Source organism: Ursus arctos, unplaced genomic scaffold (assembly GCF_023065955.2).
Source record: "Ursus arctos isolate Adak ecotype North America unplaced genomic scaffold, UrsArc2.0 scaffold_11, whole genome shotgun sequence".
Taxonomy (NCBI): domain Eukaryota; kingdom Metazoa; phylum Chordata; class Mammalia; order Carnivora; family Ursidae; genus Ursus; species Ursus arctos.
In genome coordinates, this window is record NW_026622775.1 from 40,051,634 (window position 1) to 40,072,913 (window position 21,280).

General features: G+C 48.8%; 2 protein-coding genes across 11 annotated transcripts in view; one reads left to right on the forward strand and one right to left on the reverse strand.

The window, feature by feature from the left end:
• FHIP1A (FHF complex subunit HOOK interacting protein 1A) overlaps positions 1–17,178 on the forward strand; it is a 241,752-nt gene extending 224,574 nt beyond the window's left edge. For all 9 annotated transcript variants that reach the window (XM_026499469.4, XM_057310119.1, XM_026499468.4 and 6 more), the window contains 3 exons: positions 2,415–2,593; positions 2,953–3,091; positions 9,764–17,178. In XM_026499469.4, the coding sequence (XP_026355254.2) occupies positions 2,415–2,593; positions 2,953–3,091; positions 9,764–10,017 (572 nt within the window). In that variant the 3' untranslated portion in view covers positions 10,018–17,178. The remainder of the gene's footprint in view (positions 1–2,414; positions 2,594–2,952; positions 3,092–9,763) is intronic.
• The window catches only part of GATB (glutamyl-tRNA amidotransferase subunit B), an 89,778-nt gene continuing 85,620 nt past the window's right edge, over positions 17,123–21,280 (reverse strand). For both annotated transcript variants that reach the window (XM_026499474.4, XM_044384365.3), the window contains 2 exons: positions 19,252–19,386; positions 17,123–17,734 (listed from right to left, as the gene is read on the reverse strand). In XM_026499474.4, coding sequence (XP_026355259.2) covers positions 17,606–17,734; positions 19,252–19,386 — 264 coding nt within the window. In that variant the 3' untranslated portion in view covers positions 17,123–17,605. The remainder of the gene's footprint in view (positions 17,735–19,251; positions 19,387–21,280) is intronic.

The window sequence follows — 21,280 nt, forward strand, 5'->3', positions numbered from 1 at the left end:
GAAGGAGACAGCTCTCTCTGTGCAGACAGGGGACAGTCTCTAGGATAGAGTGGGAAGTGGCAAAGCAAGGGGCAGAACAGTGTGGGGAGAATGTTGTCCTTTGGTAAAAAACAAAAACAAAAACACAAAACGACAAAAACCAAAAACCAACCAGGACACACACACACACACACACACACATACACACACACACACACACACACACACACGGGTGGGGAGTCTGCCTGTCCTAGAGGAGAAGAAGGAGAAATACGCTGTCCAGCCCCGAACACACCTGTGGCTTTCTGAATTGTAGCTGAGTTTTTTCTGATTTTCAGCTGCTTATGAGTTTCCCCTAGCAACTGTTGTTGCTAAGCAGTTTTTCAAGTGCTAGACATCAACTAAGAATAAAAGAGGAATCTGAGAGGGTTTCATGTATGTTTCTCATTGCCCATGTTACAAAGTTGTAATTAATGTCATTAGTGGATTATGACAGTCGTGGCCTTGGCCTAATGCTCTGTCATGCAGGGGAGATGGCGATGCCACTCACTCTCCACCCTGGGCTGGTTGGTTGTCCCTGCCTGTGGTAGCGACGGTAGCTGGTCTGGCCTGGCTCTGCGTGCTCAGCAGCTCTCACGTGCGCGGGATGGCCCCATCGGCCAAGTACAGAGTCGGGCCATGGGAGGGCAGTCATGGGCTCACGTCAAGGACATGTGTTTACGGGAGAGTCTACCCACCTAAAGTAACTTCGTTCACCTGTCTTTGCTCCCTCTGGAGAGAAACAGATGCTGAGCCAGGGACTGCAGGGGAGTGGGGGTGGGCGTAGTGGGGTGGGGGGTGGGATGAGATAGGAAAGACTGGGCCGAGTCGAGGCAGTTGAGGGTGGCAGCCTTCTCCCTGCACGTCCGCCTGGCAAGCTCGAATTGTGTTGTGACGCCTTAAGAGTTACCAGTGACATTTCTGGGGTTTTTGCTGACGCCTCATTAAGTTGCTTTCAAAGTGGGATCCTAATCCAGTTTCTGAATGTGTTTGACAAACTCTCCCAGTTTTGTGTTCTGTGAGCAAGGCCTCTGCGAAGCCTCTCTATTCGAGGAGGTCACTGAGTGCCTGTGTTGTGCGACGTGACTGAGGAGCTCTGTCCCCATCCCAGAGTGGGGAAGTTGAGGCTAATGTGAACACACAAGGGGCTGGTGCCTTTGTTGTTGGAGGTCCCTATAGAAGCACCCTCTGTAATGCCAGCAGTGGGAGTCTTGCCATCGTCCATCACTTGCTTGCACGGGTATAAGGTTTAGGACTGGTGTTGCCTTTTCTCGTGGATGGCTTCCGTTTTCTTGTAAAGGGTTTTACTGTCTTGCCACCAGCGCTTCTGAATGAAGCATCTTGTGGTGAAGTAGGTTTTTGTTAAACTTGTATTAATGTTGGTGACATCTTCATAAGGCAGGTTTATTCATCAAGGGTGATGTGCTTTTGTTAGAAACATGCCATGGTTTCTAGGCATCATCCATAGCTCCACTGGGGGAAATACAGAATTCTCATTCATTTTGCTAATGGATGACTTTTATGGTAAACATGGAAAACATCTTCAAGTGATTTGATTAATGCCAGAGTATTTTTTTTTATTTTTACTGTCTTTAGTGAATTTCAACATAAAGCATATTAATTTTCTAGTGATCCAAATTAGTCAAAGCTGCTTTTTGCCTGATTATTTATGAACGGCTTTTGTGGTCCTGTAGATTTTCTTTCTTGAGGAACCTATGACGCATCAAATTATACTTCCCAAAAGTGAGTCAAGTTACAGCCCAGACCTCATTCACCCCTGGTTTTTCTCTTCCTCGGTTCTTCCAACCTGTGATATCTGACGAGTCAGAATCTTTCTCCTGGTGCTCACTGGCGACTGACAGTCCCTGTTTACAGTGTTGCTGTTTGGTAACATAGTTTATATGTGTCTGGTGTTGGTCACTAACACAAAGGTTTTTTTTGTTACTAAAACCTGTGCTGGTCTGTGATGTGTACACGAGGCACCCCAGTATGCCCGGTAGGCAGCTTGGTGAGGTGAGGGATACCATGGTTTTTGAGCTTTGGCAGTCCCAGGAAATGCAGCAGCAGCGTGGAGAAGTAGATCTTAATTTCTAAAATGAAATTATTGATGCTCTGACCTTTTTCAAGAGCTGTGATAATTTCCAGAGTATCAGAACTCCTCACGGAATCAAAATACCAGCTCCCACGCATGTATTTCTGCTTTCTTTGGTGGGCGGTGGTTTGTTTTGTGTTCTGGCTGGGTCAGGAGAAGGCGTGGCGCTCTTCGCCGTGGCTGTATTTGATCTGCACCTGGCAGGCCTGTGGTTTGGGAGCTGTGGCTCCAGGGGCTCCTTAGCTGTCAAGACGGGATGTGCCCGGTGCTGAGGCAGCCCTGAAGCCGCGTGCTCTTCCTGCAGGCCCATTCATCAGCGTGGTCCTGTCGAAGCTGGAGAACATGCTGGAGAACTCTCTACATGTGAATTTGCTGCTGATTGGGATCATCACTCAACTGGCCAGCTACCCCCAGCCACTCCTGCGCTCCTTTCTGCTCAACACGAACATGGTCTTCCAGCCGAGCGTCCGCTCTCTCTACCAGGTGCGTCGGCCGGGCCCACAGCCGGACCTGTTGACGCTACGGGTACTCCTGAGCAGGGCTGCTTCTCTCTTTCCCTTTGTCGTTGGGTTGTTTCTCTCATTTTCCCTCTGTTCTAATTCACTTGCTCTCCTTCCCCGTCCTGTTATGCTTGTTGTGTAGATTATTCTAGACCAATTGCAAAGCTTCATTTAGTTTGGTGTTTCGAGGGTGCCCTACCGAGCACACAGGCCGTTGAAAACAAGCAAGTGCCTCATATCCTTAAAGTTCCCGCGGCGAGGCGTGCACCTGACAGACGTATCGGTAACCGAGGCTGGAGTCCGCTGTGGAGCACTGACATCAGGAAGTGTTGTTTGTGACAGGTCCTCGCTTCGGTGAAAAACAAGATCGAGCAGTTTGCTTCTGTGGAGAGAGACTTCCCGGGGCTCCTCATCCAAGCGCAGCAGTACCTGCTCTTCCGAGTGGACATGTCCGACCTGACGCCCGAGTCGCTAACCAAAGGTAAGCCAGGGTCTCCGCTGTGTCTCTTCTCCAGCCGTTCCTCCATTTCCCCAGCCTCCTTCCTGATTGCGGTTCCCAGATGCCGTGCCGGCTCCTGGGCCTTCGGAGCATCTGAATACACTTGCGTGTTTACCCGACGGGACGAGCCTCCTCTGAGTGTTCTCACACCCACGGAAAGGTCCCCCCGTGCGCCCCCGGCCCGTTCCCAGCGGGAGGGGCTGGTAGGGCGCTCGTTTGCCTACCTGGCGGCGGTTCGGGGGAGGAGCGCTGCGTGCTGTTGCTCGGCTAGAATAAATCCCTTGGCGCATATGGGCCAGCAAGAGGCGTTATGGGCACACTCTGAACCGTAGTTTGGCCACTGCTACCCTGGGGAGGGCATCTCTTCTCTTTATTATGTTTTCAGAGACTCTCAGGCCCAAAATAAATGTGCTTGAGGGCTCTAGAAGGTAAACTATTCATTTGGACCGGGGGAAGTGAAGTTCGCGCTCAGCTTGACATTTCCGAGAGTGCCTTGTCGTCAGCTCTGGGGGTGCCAGGCTGGGGGAGGGTGGTGGTCGGTGCCGAGCAGGAGAGCCCGGATCGGTCCTGCAGGCTGGCCAGGCCTGGGGAGCACCTCCGCTTTGCCTCGTTTAAGCTCAGGCTGGATGAATTTGATGCCTCGTTGTCTTCCGAGCCATGATTTAGGCCGAGGTGAGTGCAAACTAGACCCGCCCCGTATTGTGCTGGCTTTTGCTTGTCCCTACACGGACAAGTCAGCCTTGTGGCAGGTGAACAGTGGCGAGCGGGGGGAGTGGGGGAGGCTCTGGGTCCCAGGCTAAAGGCATGTGATCAGAAACAAGATTGAGAGTGAGACACAGAAATGTAACTCGGGGCAAGTTTTAAACGTCTAAGGGAAGCTGAAAAGATGGCAGAACTCTGATGGCCTGACCTTGTCCCTGTGTAGCTGTTTGATCTTGGTCACTGGGCCTCACTGGGCCCTCCCGTTCCTTGACTTTTAAATGAAGGATTTGTTTTCCATCTCAAGTCCTTTCTGGTTGTGAAGAGCCTTCAGGGCATTGCAAGGCAGATTTTGAAAGAAAGGTGGGCCTGTGCCACTGGGAGATGAGGGGCAGGCTTTAAGATTCCACCCTTTCATGCAGGGGAGGGGCCCCCACATCTCTGTGGGAAACTGGGCTGTGGGGCCCACATGGCCTCTCCTAGCTCACGGACGGTTGGCCTGTTACCTGTGTTCCTCCTGAACCCGGAGCTTGTCACTGACCCTGGGAGAGTTAGCTTTCGTGCATAACAAACCAGTGCAGCCACTCAGTGGCTTTCAAGGATGCCATTTATGGGTGCTCATGAGTCTGTGCACATGGCGATCTGGGCGTTCTGATCGGGGGCAGGCTTGGCGGGTTTGGGCTGGGCTTGAATGTGTGTTGCCATCGGTGGGCGGCTGGATGTCTGGGATGGCCTCACTCACCTGGGTGGGAGCCGGCTGGGGTGGTGGGGATGGTGGGGGGAGGTCTGTATTTCTCATCATCCAGGAGGTTAGCCCTGGCTCGGCAACATCATGGCTGTAGGGTTGCAAGAGCGGGAGCAGGGGTGTATAAAATCTTTTGAGGCTAATTTGCTATATTCTTTTGGCCAAAGCAGATCATTGGGCCAGCCCAGGTTCAAGAACGGAGCAAACCATCTACCTCTCGGTGGGAAGAACTGTAAGACTTATGGCCATTTTTGCAATCTGTAGACAGAAGGTGCCTTGAGTCTCCTTACATGACACTTCACGCTTAGTGTTCATCTGTATTTTTCAATTTGTGAAGTGCTTCCCCAGACAATTTTATTTTCCAACAGCACTGTTTGCTATTTGAAGGTACTGTTGGCTTCATTTTCGTATAAGGCAGCTGAAATTAGAGGCTTGGAGTAGTCAGCTGGGGTCACAAAGCTCGGGTGCCTGAGAGTGGCATGCCCAGCGTGCCTGGCGTGCGGAGTGGACGGTGCAGACGCTGACCGGCTTCCCAGGCTTTCCTTACCCACACGTTCTAGGCAAGGGGGGTGGGGATCACTCACACCTGGTGCTCTGTCCTGGCTTCCGACTGTCTCATGGCAGTGGCTGCCAGGTATGTGCCCAGGGGAACTTGAACTCGTTCCCACCACATATGGTTATCAAATTAGTCAGCCAGGGTTGATGCTTTCAAAGGGCTGTGACATTCAGAGGGCTTTGACTTGTGAGAAGCTTCCCTTAGGGGAGAAGACTTTCCTTTTTTTTTTTTTTTTTTTTAAGATTTTATTTATTTATTTGACAGAGCACACAAGCAGGGGGAACAGCAGGCAGAGGCAGAGGGAAAGCGGGCTCCCCACTGAGCAGGCAGAGCCAGGGCCTGATCCCAGGACTCTGGGATCATGACCTGAGCTGAAGGCTTTCCTTTAACGGAGTTGTTCAGACTAACCTTCCAACTTCTTTCAGATTCCCAAAGTGACCCCCTCCTCTCAACTTCAAAAATCTCTAAGCTCACAGAATGAGGGACGTTTCTGTTCCCTTGCACAAGGCTGACTACCGAAGCATCGAGTGTGATGTGACTGCCTATGAATGAGTTGAATCTGGGCGCGTGATTGAGAGTCCTGGTCATGGGCCAGCTATTGGGGTTCACAGCGTTGGGTGCTGTGGACCAGGGGTGCGTGCTGAACAGATTTCTCGCCTGATATTGACATCTTGCTAGTATTCGTCTTGAGAACCCTCTGTTGCAGCTTTTCAGACCCAGGGCGACATTTTAGAAAACCACTCCCGTTGTGACATTTATTCATTCATTCCCTGCCTTTTTCTTCCGGTGCTCGTGTGTGCTTGTTGAGCCCTTTTGTGATGGGTGGAACCCGGGCGCCTGCAGCCAGAGCTGCTCTGTCCCCCGGGCCCTGCGTTCCCTTGGGCTCCTGGCGGCCCTGCTGAAAAATGAGCCTCCTCACTAATGCTTCAAACCCAAGTACAGGTCTGTGTGTGCCCTGCTCCCCAGGCCGATTTCCTGTGCCGGCTGTCACAGTGTCGTCCTTGAGACTGCTAATCTCTGGGCTCAGCCTCTTCCCCTCAAATACCTTCCAAACCACAGAGGTTGTATTTACTTGTATTTAGTTATTTTCAGAGTCCTTTCAGATCTCTGGTTCTGGGAGGGAGGTCAGGTCGGTGGTATTTCCATTTTACGGGAGAGGAAATGGAGACATTGTATGATCGGCAAGTTCCCAGGCAGGAACCATAACTCGGGTCTCCTTGAGAGCCTGGTGGCACTTTGTGACACACGGAGAGGCCACTCCCATGCTGATTACACAGCCCTCTGTAAGGGTCTCCCTGTGCACGCTCCTGCCTTCAGTAGTGAAGACAGTTTTGATTCTTGGATTCGAGTGGGTAAATGAACCTTAGTGATGACACTTTTTTAAAGTGGTGACACTTTTTTTTGAATTCATGATCAAGCTAGATAAATGAGGCACAAAAACCCTTTTTGGGGGAAAGGGAAGAGTGACTGTGAAAGAGGAAGATAGAGATGAGGCATATGAACCAGCTCCAGGGAGATGAGGTGCAGGGAAGACCTGATGTTGGCCAGTTCCTTCCCTCCTTCACTCGGCGAATGTTCATTAGCTTCTACCATGACTAAGGAAGTGTGCTGGGGCCCATGAAGGACACATCGCCTACGGGCTCAGCCCTCAGAAATCCCAGAGTCTGGGAGAGGACTGCAAACATGGGAACACAGGCTAAAGGCAATGCAGGCCTTAGTTGGTTAATAACATGGGGCGGGAGGCGAACGCAGGGAATGGCATGTGGGGCAGGAAACAGGAAGTCTCTGTGAAGTCAGTGGCCGCTGAATTGCTGACCGTGTGATGGATGGTCCATTGAGGCCCCTGTGTACTTTACACCTCTTGACTCATTGTGTTTTTTTACCTGTCCTTTGTTCGTTTATTGAGGCACGATTAACAAACAGTGTTATGTTAGTTTTAGGTGTACAGCACTGATGCAACAACTCTCTGCAGTACTCAGCGGTCCCCGTGGGAAGTGTAGTCACCATCTGTCACCACACATTATTACGGTGTGATTCACTATACTCCCTGTGCTGTACTTTTCATCTCTGTGACTTATTTATTTTATAACTAGAAGTTTGTACCTCTTAATCCCTTCATCTATTTCCCCCAGCCCCCCGCCATCTCTCCTAAGGCAACCACCAGTTTGTTCTCTGTGTTCGAGAGTCTGTTTGTCTTTCTTTGTTCATTGATTTTATTTCTTAAATTCCACATATAAGTAAAATCATATGACATTTGTCTTTTTCTGTCTGACTTATTTCACTTAGTATAATGCTCTCTAGGTTCATCCATGTTGTTACAAATGGCAAGATCTCATTCTTCTTTATGGCTAATATTCCATTATGTGTGTATGTACACACACACACACACACACACACACACACAGAGTACACCTTTATTTTTAATTTTTTTTTATTTTTTAAAGATTTTATTTGTCAGAGTGAGTGAGTGCACAAGCTGGGGGTGCAGCAGGCAGAGGGAGAAGCAGACGCCTCACTGGGCCAAGAGCCCAATGTGGGGCTCCACCCCAGGACCCTGGGATCATGACCTGAGCTGAAGGCAGACGCTTAACCGACTGAGCCCCCCAGGTGCCCTTCACACTACACCTTTATTCATTCATCCATCAGTGGACATTTAGGTGGTAACTTCTATACCTTGGCTATTGTAAATAATGCTGCAGTGAACATAGGGGTGCACATATCTTTTCAAATTAGTGTTTTTGTTTTCTTTGAATAAATACCCAAAAGTGGAATTACGGATCATTTGATATATTTTTTTTTTAATTTTTTGCGTAATGGCCATACTGTTTTCCACAGTGGCTGCGCCAGTTTGCATTCCCACCAACCGTGCACAAGGGTTCCTTTTCCTCCACATCCTCGCCAACACTTATTATTTCTTGTCTTTTTGATTCTAGCCATTCTGACAGGTGTAAAGTGGTATTTCATCGTGGTCTCATTATTTCAGGTCTTCTGCCAACATTTAATTGGATTATTTGTGTTTTTGGTGTTGAGTTGCTTATTGACTCATTTAACCCTTAAACAACTCTGTGAGCTTTTGACACACGAGGACATCAAAGTACAGAGAGGTAAAGCAACCTCCCCGATGTCACTCAGCCAGTAAGTGGCAGAGTCTGTGCTCTTCTTAACCACTGCTGATAAGATGCAGGGGTGCAGAGATGTGGGGAAAGGAATTCCACAAACAGAAGCTCGGTCTGGAATTACTGCCCACGAGTCCCACTGCTCACCGTTCCCAGGCCAGCTTCCTTTGTGAGCTTTGCTGGGCACTCTGAAGAGCTGCAGTGCGGGGGGACTGGCGTGGGGGTGCCAAGGGGGTGGTCTCCAAGGTTGGCAGTGTAAGTCAGTGATGTCAACGCTTTTGTCCTCCATTGTCGGGACGTGTTCTGTGTTTGTGCTAAAAGGTAGCAGCAGACCGATTCTCAGCCACTTTTCCAGTTCTTTGTGGCATGAACTGTGATAAACTTTAAAAGATATTTAAAACAGTAAAGGTTTTTTTTTTTTTTTAACACTGAAGACTATAGGAGTGAGATGTGGAAAGTACTATAAATGTCAAGAATTTTTAGTACTGCAGTTAAGCAACACTCTTCTCAGAGTGTTGAAAAATGGGACTGAATTCTAAAAAGCAGCCAAAATAATGAAGAACTTGAATGTAATGATTTATAAAGAGTAGTGAGACTGTTTGAGTAGGGGCAGAAGGAGGCATAAATAATTCCTATGAATATATGAAGGCTGAAGATATTTACGAATTAAGTAGTCAGGAAAGTTGAACCATTTTAATTAGTAAAACTGATTTGATATGGAAATGCAAGTCATTTGAATATGTTAACGTTTGGGCTCATCTCATCTCAGACCCGTGTTATTGAAACTGAGATGGAAACCCCTGGAAACTTTTCTTAAAGGGAGGCTTCCGAGCCACTTGCTGCCACTAGATGCCCACGGTTATGGGAAATTCCCGGTCTGGTTGGTCTTACCAGCACCCAACTTCCTCTCCATTATTTCCAGCCTTTAAAAGGCTTTTTCCATTCTAGTCTCCAAAAAAGGCCAGAGGTCCCGGCCTCAAGAAGCCGGGGTTCCTGAGGGAGCCCTCGAGGCCCGAGCTGCAGAGAGCTTGGAGTGGCTTGTTTAGCCCGGCTTGTCTCCTGCAGCTCTGCTGTGTGATCAGGGCTTGACTGGCCAAGGTAGGATGGTTGCCCCAATACCAGGACGTTGGGGAGAGCAGGTGGAGCCTCTGGACTCCCCCAAATAACATATAGTGAGTGAAGTCTTCCCTTGGTTGATGCGGTGGCATCATTTTTTCCCTTCGCCGTGTCCTGGGCATGAAGCATTCCTCATCAGCCTATTTTCTTGCCACAATTCCTGCACGAAGTTCCTTGCACAGGATTCGGGATAAAACTTCTATCACATGCCCCGTGCTGGAGGCTATCTGCTGGGCAAACGTGTGCCACAGGGTGGGTAGGATGCGTCTTCAAGGGCTGTGTCTTCAGACTTCAGTGACAGGGACTGAAGCCATGGCTAGAGAGTCCATCAGCCCCTGCCCCCAAACACACATACTTCCCTTAAGAGGGTGGGTGTGAAGGACCAGGGAACGTCACCGTGACCATTTTCTCTCCGCTTTCAGATTCCATTCAGGATGCTTCCAGGACGGGAATCGGCAAGAACCTTTTGGATGGTCCCCCAAGAGTGCTTCAGCCCTTCCTGACAAACAGAGCCAAGGTGGCTGGGGTGCCCCCAAGCCTACCCCTGCCGGTGAGGAACACCATGCTGGCCGCTGCTCTCTTCCCTGAGTTCCTGAAGGAACTGGCTGCCTTGGCCCAGGAACACTCCATTCTGTGCTACAAGATCCTGGGTGACTTTGAGGACTCCTGTTGTTAGCTTTTTTTTAAAATAGAGGTTCTTGTTTTTTAAGGTTTTAGTGTCCCGACTGAATGTTAAATGCAAAGCTGCTTACAGAAGTTTCTACTTTGATATCTCCTGACAATACTTGATTTGCGGGGAGGGCAGTTTTCTGTACACGGCCTCTCTCTCTAGCCGGGTCTTTCCCCCTTACGTAGAATGTAAGTTTTATAAGCTGGTGGCTCCTTTGGCAGGTTTCCTTTCTTCCTCAAGTTTTTCAGTTATTCTCCCATCCCTCTGAGTCACTCATCTTGCAGCTGAGATCACACGAGGCAGAAACGGGTCCAGTGGTTTCTGGAAGTACCCATGTCAGAAGGCTGATACGCTCTTCAGCACACGGGGGATGCCCATTTGCTCCGCTGCCTTCGGCATCTTGGCTCCATTTTATAAAAGGGAAGAGTAAAGATGGAGCCCCTCTTGCCTCCATCACACAAGCACATATCCTCTGTCCCTTTGCATTTGACTTCCGAGATCTGCACTCTGCCCAACGTGTTGCCTTATGGTGCAGGCAAATCCACTGGTCTCAGCTCTCTGCCTCGGAAGTCAGGTGTAGTTGTGGAGAATTTGGAATGCAGGGAAATTTTCTTGTTGCTTGAGAGCTTTCTTTAATCAGTAGATCACTACCTAAACCCTGGAAATGGCCTTATTTTAGTAAGATTTGCACAAAATGAAATATACTTATGCAAACTGTTACATTGGTTTTTAGGAGTTTGAGCTGATGAAGAAAGCAGGGTATCATATACTTCTGTATCATTATTTTTTAAGTGTTTTATGAAAGGCAAACAGATTAATTTGTGAAGCTATTTCACAGTGGGTTTTTGGGGGGTTAAGGGGAGAGTATGGAGAGGGGGGGAAAGGATAAAAGTAAACTAAATGCAACCTGTAAAAATACTGGCGATTATTTTAGATTCTGTTTGTGTTCTCTCATATGTTGCACTTTGCAGAGAAATAGGAACTGTACAGCCACTTTGGGACCTGGGATGTTAGTGCAAACAGGTCACGGGGAGCCTTGCAAAGCCAAGTGCCTGCCGGTGACTCACTGCACACAGAAATGCTGCCTGCTGAGTAATGGGGTTCATTAGAAGGCCCCAACATGATGTATTAGTGCCTCTGTGCTGCTTTGCAGCCTGCTCCAAGAGGCGTAATTATACTCAGCGCCCATCTCCTTAAGCCACCAAGAGGGGGAAACACACAAAATCACTGCGTTAAAAATGAGACCATAAACAGCTGATATTTGTGGATATTCAATTCTGCCCCCCTCTATTTTGGGCAGGTGAGAAGCACAAAACAGGGGTGGACCTCCCTGTTTGGAGGGAAATTGGAAGTCCTGGCTCTCCTGGTTTTCTTTGTGGGCAGGGCTGCTGAGCCCTGGGGGCAGGCCTGGGTGTGGCGTTCATGCCTCTGGAGTATGGGTCGGGTTTAATCAGGCGGCTCGCATAGGAGGGCAGCGGGGGACAGAGTCACATCTGCGACCCTGCAGAGCACAGGCTGCCTTTCTGCCTTGCACGGATCCTGGAACAGCTTGGTATTGAGAGAGAGCCAGCCCACGGAACGAGGACCCCAGGAGACCTGGTCTGGGCTAGGAGGCTCTCAGCAGCCAGCCTCAGTGTTTCCCAGGGCAAGCAAGAAACCAAAGATACCGACCTGTTGTCTGTTTCTGGCTTCACATCCGTCTGTCTTGAGAAATGGTTTGCCCCGCTGTGGTACAGCAGTGGGAACAGTGAGGCCCAGCAGACTGGCCTGCTCGTGGCTTCCTGGCGCTCACTTGTATTGGCAACCCCCCAGGTCTCCCCTGGAGAAGAAGGTGACTTAAGGTAGAGAAAAAGGAACAGGAAGATGGAATTTAAGCTGTAATTTATTTTTCTCTAGCTTTGTTTTGCACAAGTATTTATCATCCAGTTTGGACTTACCAGGTACGTAAAATACGAAAGTCATATCTGGAAGGTGTATCCCTTAGCTTTTTGATGTGATGTACACTTCTATCCATTATCTGCTGCTGGGGTCGATTCTTCTTCAGTCCATGTTGCTTTATTATAGACCACCACAGCCCTGTGTAGAAGGTGCCCTTTTAGCAAAGAAATTGCTTTTGTGCCGCCTAGCATTTTTTTCAAATAGGTACTGAACTAAACTTCCCTTAAAGGGGGACAGAGATGACCAGTGTCTGGGGTGGGGGGCAGGAAAATTAACTCCCAGGGTGGGGCGCTGGTAGCAAACTCACATGATAACCCTATTTGGAACTGGGAACTGGTTCATCTTTCTGAATCCAGTAGAGGCCTCCTCCAGAGTATTGTGTTTGGGGGCTTTCAAAATGAAGTTGGAAATTGCACCTGGAAATACATTATGGAGAACTGGAAGACCCCCCACGGTTGAGGGAAACAGCCAGGTGGCTTAGGTAAGGACGGTTCAGGGCATGGTGTGGACAGACTAGAGGAGAAACAGCGGAGTCCTGAAGCGATAATAGAGAAGAACAAGTGCTGAGGGGTTCTGAGGAACGAACTTTTAGGCAGATATGAAGATACTCTACAGCAGGTGGGTGATGATGGGAACTCCTTGGTGGGAAAAAATCATGGTAATGAAGCAGAATATTCCAGTCAAAGTAATAAGTGAGGCCCTTAGAAATTAATTTTTGTCATGTGTTTGGGAAAAGTCTGTAAAGATACTGGTGTGCTTTAAAATGTGGTCCCAGAGTGTGGTCACTGTTTCACACTACAGGCTCGCGCTCAGACACTGTGCTACTTGCTGGAAGACACAGTGGACACAGACCCTCTTGCCGCAGCCCTGAGGTCGGCGTCGCGGTGTCTAGCCTGATGGTCCTGGGCAGTGGAAGCAACCGATGGTTCCTGGAACCTCACATATAAATTTCAATTCATAATGCTGGATCTGAGATAAAGTTCTAGATGGAGTGAATTTTATGATTCAGAGTATATTTGAGCAATGGGATATTTAAAATTGATTTTTAGAAATGACCAAGTCAATGTTTTTAAAATTTCAAGCAAAGAAATTCCAGGTGAGTTTAGCCTAAAATACAGTTTCTTGGCGGGGGGTGGGGGAAATTACAATTTCCCAGCCATGAAATGGGGATGCTGGAATAACCAGCTAAAGAGAGGTGATTTTCGTAATCTGTAGATACTTCCTTTCCTTGGTATTTAGAGGAATCGTGAAATTGCTACCCTTTTATCTAGTGCTGTCTTGGAAAATACTTGGATGTATTGGTGGGTTGGACCTGAGGTCTCTCTCATGTGTAGGGAGGATGCATTCAGGTCTTTTTTGGGTTCTCAGGACCTTTTCCTTAACAAGTGGCTTTAATTTAGGTCAGATGTAGTTGTTGATTTCCAGTCCATGGAGACATCATGGAGCCAAGGTGTTGTCGGGAGAGCATCCTCTTAGGAACAGAATCCAGAAACAGGATACGAGAATATTTGGGTTCCATTTGGGCAGCCAGTGGTACTCAGGGTAGAAAGCTGTCTGGACGTCTCTGAATGGGCTTGGTTGCCATGGTCATGTTGAGTTGACGTGCAGCTCTGTTGCGAGGTTCGGGGTTGCAGAAGGGCTGCGTATTCTCAATCTGGATCCGTGTGCCCAGGTCGCTTTCGTGAGGGCAGTGCTGCCCGGCCGGGGTGAGGTGTGTCACGGGTGTAATGGGAAGTGGGTGCAGCACAAGCTCTGGTTCTCATTTAAGGGCAGTTCAGTTTAATGGCTAATTACCGATCCTGTATTTCCTGAAATGGCTGTCAAGCTTGCCATTTTTATGCAACAGTTTATTGCAGGACAGCTATCACTGCACATGCTACTTCAAGCCGCGGGCCCCGGCCGGGTAACGTGTGGCCTGCTGTGAAGGCCAGCCAGCTGTGCAGTGTTGGCTCTTCCCAGAAGCAGCCGTCCTCTAGGTGGCCGGGGCCACACCAGCTCTAAGTCAGTAAGAGGAGCTTCTCAGGCCCCTTCTCGCTTCAGCCCTCATTCTATAAATCACACAGCACTCATTCTCCATCAGATCGCAGCTTACAACAGAACGCTGTCGAACCCGTTTATACTCCATCCTAAATCACTTCATCGAGGAAGCATTTTAAGAAAATGGGAGTTGACTTTTTTTTTCTCCCTCTTTGAATGACCATCATAAACCTAAGGCTTTAGACAGAGCTCTCTGGAAGACTAAGAATTGTTTTCGGCATAATTTTGCCTCAGTAAATCCTCTCCACATTCAGGCATTTATTAGGCCATTCCTAGTTTTGGAGGACAGATTACCCTGGCCGCTTATTAACTGGGTAGACAGGGCTTTAGTGAAAGATTTTTGGTGAGGTTCTACAGGGAAGAGGACAGGGACAAGGTGCGGGAAGGCTTTCGTTCCTTGATGTCTGCACTTCGGATCCTAAGACAGATGATGATTTTAGCCAGGACTACCCCCTCCTATCCCACTGGGTCATTGTGGATTTTGTCCCCATCTTACGACATGTGAGTAGACCTAACTCACTGTCAGCCACACAAGTTACAAGACTGCCCCTAGGCTCGATCGGTATGCGTTGGAGGCGTAGTTCAGGCATCTTTTGGGGAGTTTGGATTTACTATGTCATTTCAGAACCTGACAAGGGTGATGGAAGCTCTCGGGCCAGATTATAAATTTCATGGAGCTGAGGCTGCAGAAGTCTGTGCTTCTGAGTGTGTCTGCTGACTTTTTATCGGGACAAGTCTGCAGAAGGCCTGTAACAAGGCCCCTTTTTGCCCTGGAGATATTTTTAAGAGGGAATTTGGTGTTGATCTTAGATAAATGATTTTTGCTAAATTGTTTGACTAAGGGAAGCAATGAGAGGATTTCAGTCAGATTCTATCCATCTCTCACTTTAGGGTCAGCCATGTTCACAAATAATCCATGAATACATTTGTCTAAGATCCGCCAGAGAAGCGTGGCAGCCGTTTTCATGCTGCTCTTGGTAATGGGTAAAGAACATGGCCTTTGAGATAGACTTAGTGTGTTTTTCCTCCAATAGTCACTACGTAGAATCCTTGAAGAGATGCAGCACATTCAATAGAAATGAAGAGACGATATCAATTGTGGGTCATTCCCATAAGCTGTGTATTGAATTAATCAACCAACTCAAAGCTCGAGGAGGGTGTGTACTTTGAAAAATCCCACAGCCTTCTTCCAGATAAGCAAGAACTACAGAAGTGTACGTGTGTAAGCTCAGCCGAGACAAGCTAAACTTGGTATAAATAACAATTAGAGTCCTTTTCCTGGGCATGTTTACTTTGAAAGACAGGAACAGAAGTTCACGTGGATGCATAAGCCTGGACAGAGGCAAGAAGCTCCTTCCTAGACGCAGATGTCCAGAATTTAAAGGCCTACTGGTTGGCAGCACCAACCTCTCACACCGAAAGGCCCCACAAAAGGCTGGCCGCTAATTTGATCAACGTTCACTAGAGTTATTCTGTGCCAGCTAGCGTGCCCAGTGTTGAGGCTGGCATTCCTAGCCTCCCACCAGAACCAACCAACCAGCTTCCTTTTCAACTAACAGAACACGTGGTTTGGGCATGACCAGGTAGAGCTGGTTCATGCCGACCTGGGGAAGAGCCAGTTTTCCAGCACGTTCCCCTCCCAGCCTATAGGTGTGTGGATTCCAATGACAGATGGCAATGGCTTTACCGAGGACACCAACTCCTACATTTTAATGAGAGTTTCATTGGAACCGCAAAGAACCAGACTGAATTCTCACTCACGCAAAGACGGATTTAAAACTGTATCTGATTGAGGCCCGTTTTTGAGCAGAGCCATACTTTGTGAATTTCTGACATCATTGTTATGCAAACATATCTTTTGAATATATAGTCAGGTTCCAAGGAAGATATCTGAGCTGTGCTTTGATTTTACTTTTTCTATTAGCAGTTGTAACAACATAACTGTCCCATTTTCAGGATTTCAGAAGTGGGCATTCAAGACCATGGGGCAACTGTCAGAGGTCAGCAGTCCTCACAAAGATCAGGTGTTCTCATGATGGCATTTTTCTCTGGAAATGATCAGTCCAGAGTACACTTTACACGGACATAACAGTTTTGGTAAACTGTCTTCATCCAGCTGCCTCCCCACCCCAATCACCCAATTAAGCAAGGCCTTGATTTAAAATGGTCTGGAGAAATCCCCCAGTGGCTTCTGTAAAGTTTGACGTCCAAGAAGCCAGCCCTTTGGTGAAAATAGAGTTTGTAAAACAAAACTCAACCCTATTCTTACAAAACAATGATCCTGCCAGAATCCACTCTCAGACTGTCTTTGCCCAATTGTAATTCAGACCTGCAATGTGAGGAGAGAGAATGGACTCTGCCTTTCTCTCTAGAAAAGAAAAAATATCTTACTTCCAGGTCCAGTAGTTTTCAGTATTGGAACAGAATGAGTAAGGACCACACGGCCTCCTGGGTGAGGGAACACCTTCTCTTAGTCACTCGTTGTTCCTGAAAGTTTTTTTTTTTTAAAAAATCTTACCTCTTCACGCTTGTCTGGAATAAACAGCACAACTGGTCTCCTTTCTGTCCCTGCGTCTTTCTCGGCTGGGTCAGAGGGATGCCTCGGTCACACTCTGAGGTAGGGAGGTCCTGAGCCACAGCCAGCAGCTTGAGCACCATTCACTGCTACACTGGCCACGGGGAAGGCCACAGGGAAGGCCACAGCAGCACCGTCTGTGGGGAGATGCTTGGACTCTCCTTAGTAGGCTAGGGAAGTCCATGTAAAGAGACTCCAAAGAGTCTGTTCTTCTGATGCCAGTTTGACATGTGCTTGTAAAAAGCAGCCTTGGCCGCTAAGTGTGGGGATTCAGAGGGAACAGAGGCACGCAGTGCATGAAGGATTGCTCCGGTGCGGGGGAAGGGACACAGCATTCCTGTCCCGAGCGCGGGGGCGAAGGCAGCCCAGCCTTCATGATGATGTTGTTAACTGTACCACAATTACTGTTAAAGGTCAAGATTCTGATGTCCTGGCTTATAATCTTATTCTTCCCAGGCAAAACAAATCAATTTAATGTTACAGCTTTTTTTCCCTTTCTTTGGCCTGGGGATGGGGTGGGGAGGGAGTTGTCAACTGCACATTCTTTGAAGTGTAAGTTAATTTTTTATGTGATATTTCAGTATATATTTTATTCATTAAATTTATTTGAAAACTTCTGTTTATGTTTTTTGTGTTTTTTTTCACAAAAAATTTTTCATTTAATTCTCAGACCTCTACCTTCCGGGATCCCTAGGGAGCTGAACGGGCAATGTCACTTTTAGTCTGCGGATGAGGGAATGCCAGTAAGACTAACACCCTCCTTCCCATCCGCACGAGGCCTCCTGAGACAAACCTGTGTTTACAGCGTGTCAATTCTGTGGTGGTTTTTAGCTCCACTCCTCTACTTTCAGGTCTAAAATACTGCATCCCAACAAATGAAAAGTTTTCTTAGAACGGTGACAGCATCTGAAACAGGTCTCAGTTAGTTCCGAATCATGAAGCACTGGAACTGTGCTATTTCACCCGCACTGCAGGTGGCACCATCTCCGGGTCACAGTCACGGCCGCTCTGCTCTCCCTCGGGCACAGAGGGACCCAGAACGGCTCATGACGACAGCTTCTTCTCCAGGATCTCCTTTATCACAGTTGGGTCTGCTCGGCTCAGAGTCGCTTTTCGGACCAACCCAATCAGTTTGTTTATAGCTCTGGAGTTTCCCCTCTTCACGTCCATTACCTTTAAAGATAGAAATTGTTTTAGAGGAGAAGATAATGACACTCATACTTAAAAATGCTAGCTTAAGGTTTATGTTTACTAAAACTTAAGTTCAGTTTCTTTTTTGTTGGCATTAGATATAAAATGAGAAAAGGAAGAAGGAGGGGGTGAGCTTCTGAGGAGGTCCCTGGGCTCCTGTCACAGGGGATGTCTGCTACTCTGCCTTTTGAGGAAGGTGGACGAGAAGAGGGCTGTGACGCACCATGAGTGGCTGCCTGTAGCGAAAGCTGGCGCACAGGCACGAGGGCACTCTCCTGGGCGCCGCAGGGACACGAGGACGCGGAGCTTCTCGGTCTTGGGGGTGAGTAACCGAAGCTGAATGATCTAGTCTAGTCAGAGGGAGGTCCCTCTCTAATCCTCCAGTGGTGGTCAGCAGGCACTGAAATGCATGGCCTTCTACCCCCCAGCTCCCTGCCAAGAAGACATGTTTATCAGAAAACAAATCCACAAAATGGCAACTCTCTGGGAGCATTTGGGTTGGGGAGTGCACTGTGGTGGGCAGGATGGGGGCAACAAGAGCAGGAGGCTCCGGATTCCTGTCAAATAGCCACGGACTGTCAGGGCCCCCCACCCTGACCTCCCGCTCTGCGGCACCCCGATGGGTAACGACATCTGTGGGTATCTGCACTCGGTGCCACAGAAGGAGTCAGAAAGGGAAAGTGTGTCTTTATCAGTCACTACAGATGAGGCAGGAAGGTGGAGATTGCCGAGACCCAGCGCAAGCTCATTTTCCGTATCGAGAGCTCTTTTCAGAGCTGTTAGTGTCCCCAGCAAGCTGACGGGTGGGTGGGTATTATTCTCAAAGAGATGCTAGCAATTTTTTACCCACTAAAAAATCTCTAGACGATATGATTGGACTTGTGGAGGGAGGGATGGTACTCACTTTAGCTTTTATATTTTGTTCTATGCTCAGAACACAAAATGACTTGGTTTTCAGCTATGCTCCTGTCAAGGATCGTCTCCATAATTTACAAATAATTTCCCTTTCTGTCTCTCTTCCCACCTCTTAAAGGCAGGGCGCTGGTGTCTGCCTACCTTTCTTCCCTTTTTGCAGTCGTGCCTGCTGGTTTGGTAGTGAGAGGTCTCCTTACAGAGCAGAGCGAGCCAGAACAGATTCAAAGTGCGTCCTGCTGGGAGGTCAGAGCTCCGATCTAGTGCGCTTGAGAAACACCCCGGTAAACCCAATTCCAGGAGATTAAACCCCAGGGGTGGACAGTCCTTATAGGAAAAGTTGTATTTTTCTAATATTAACCTAATTTCAGCTCTTGACCTTAGCTAAAAATGGATAAAACTTATCAGGGGCTTCCTGATGAAACTGGGCCAGCCCTTATTAGGAAGCGCGTCTGGGCGGCGCAGGGGAGCAGTGGAGAGGCCCTCGACCGAGTCCTCAGGCTGGCGCCGGGCCTGTGCCGGCCAGGAGGGTGGACCCCGGCCCGGCTGCACAGGAAGCCCCTCTTCACGCTGCAGGGGATAATTACCACTTGAGGATGCCCCTCCATCACGGCGTGGCAGACCCGTTCCAGTGCCTCTTCATCCTGCATCAGTTCAAGCCGCTTTTCTGAAACGATCTGCGATGGAGTCTTCCCTTTACTCCGCCACAACTCCTCGAACACCTACAGGCCCGACGAGGGGGAGGGAGACAGCGGTGAATACTTGCGCTGCTCGCCAGGGCCAGGACAAGTAGAGCTGGGGGGCAGAGCAGATTCAGTGAGCTCCCAGCTGTGCGGGCCTGGCCCACGGGGCGCCGTCTCTCCTGATGCACCCGGGGCGGAGCCGCTCGAGGGAGCACGCATGCGCACCGCGCACCTTCCCACGCGCAGCTGTCTCGCAGGACCGAGCAGAGACGCGGCCTGTGGAGCCAGCGGCTCCTTCCCGCTCGCTGACTCAGACCCCACGGCAGAGAGGGGCTGGAGGAGGTGTTCTCGAGACGATGATGACTCACAGGGCCCCTGCCGCCTGGACTCAGACAGCCAGGGGCAGCTCTGTCTCACGTCCACCAAATAAATGAATTGAGGTGATATTTTGTTGAAGGAGAGGGCGGCACAGGCTGGGGGAGGTAACCACTGCACTGAAATCAGAAGTCCAAGAAAAGTCAGCCTGCTGGGAATTATGATTGTAGGGGGCCAAGAAAGTGGCCCCATAATGAAGCTACAAAATGGAAAATAACTAAAAACATAAATCATAATCCACAGGGGCCTCTGCCATGCCGCATTTATCCCCCACTGGTGGAGCCAGGCCCAAATCTGGCTAGGATAATTAAGTTAATGGTGTATTTTTCTACTTAAAAAAAAAAATAACAGCAATAACAAATCCCCAATCTTATCAAAGTACGGGAAAAAGGAATACATTTTTAAAGAAGGCATTTCCTAGGGTAGTTTTCCTCACTCCTCTTGTTTTTCTAGCGTAAGCTGGAAGGGGGGGGGTGTGGGCTCCTCCGTTAGTCTCCTGTGGCGCCTGCTCCATCTCTGCCTGCAGTCAGTACCGAGCACGGAATGTTCCTTGTGAACATTCTGGCTGAGAACGGGCCAGCCAGGAGCCATTCCTCCCAGAAAAAGAGAGCTTGTCAATTATTAGCACATACAGCAAAACAAACGAAGGGGAAGATGCTTGGAATCTCAGTAGGGCTCAAAGTTTTCGCCGATCTGGATGGAAACAAACCACACGTATTTCTCATGGCTGTAACAGTCGGTGCCCCTTCAGCTCAGCTGTCAGAAGACCCACAGTGACTGTGGCCAAGAGAGGTCTTTGGTGGGCCCTCCTGTGAGCTACCCTGCAAAGCGCCCCTCCAGCTACACCGCACAGCCTTGGCTGCTTAGAGAAAACCTGTACCTGCTCTTAAAAAATACTGAATACATATGCCTTCAATCAGTTTTGCAACTATTTATTCAGTCAGAAAAGGGGTAAGACATTGAGGGAGAGGGCCACAAAAGCAGATAAGAACTTTCCCTGCCTTCAACAAACTTATTAATGGAGTGTCAGCAGCACAGGAATTGGAGCACAGAACAATCTGTAATGCAGATTATCCTCGGGGAGCTGCCAAAAGCAAGTCTGAAGAGTTTCTCTGACCCCTCTCCCTGATCTGTTTTTCTTCAATTGACTTAAAATTGTTAAAACACAGCTTCTAATTCTATGAGTAAATACATGTTAGGGGGACAGGATCACAATGGCAGAGTAAGAAGATCCTGAACTTGCCTCCCCCCATAGACACACCAAAACTACAACTACACATGGAACCACCCTTGCTGACAACCACCTGAGACTAGCAGAACAGCTCTTCCACAACTAAAGATCTAAAGAAAAAGCCACACTGCAATGGGCAGGAGGGGCAGAGATGTGGTCTAGTCGGGACCCACATGCCTGGTGTGGCACTCCACGAGCAGGATGGATACCACAAATGCTGAGGTCCTCCCTGAGGTTCAGGCCCCACATCGGGCACCCCTGCCCTGTGGATCTGCACTGGGAAAATGAGCCCCTATCCCCATAATGTCTACCTTTAAAAATCAGCAG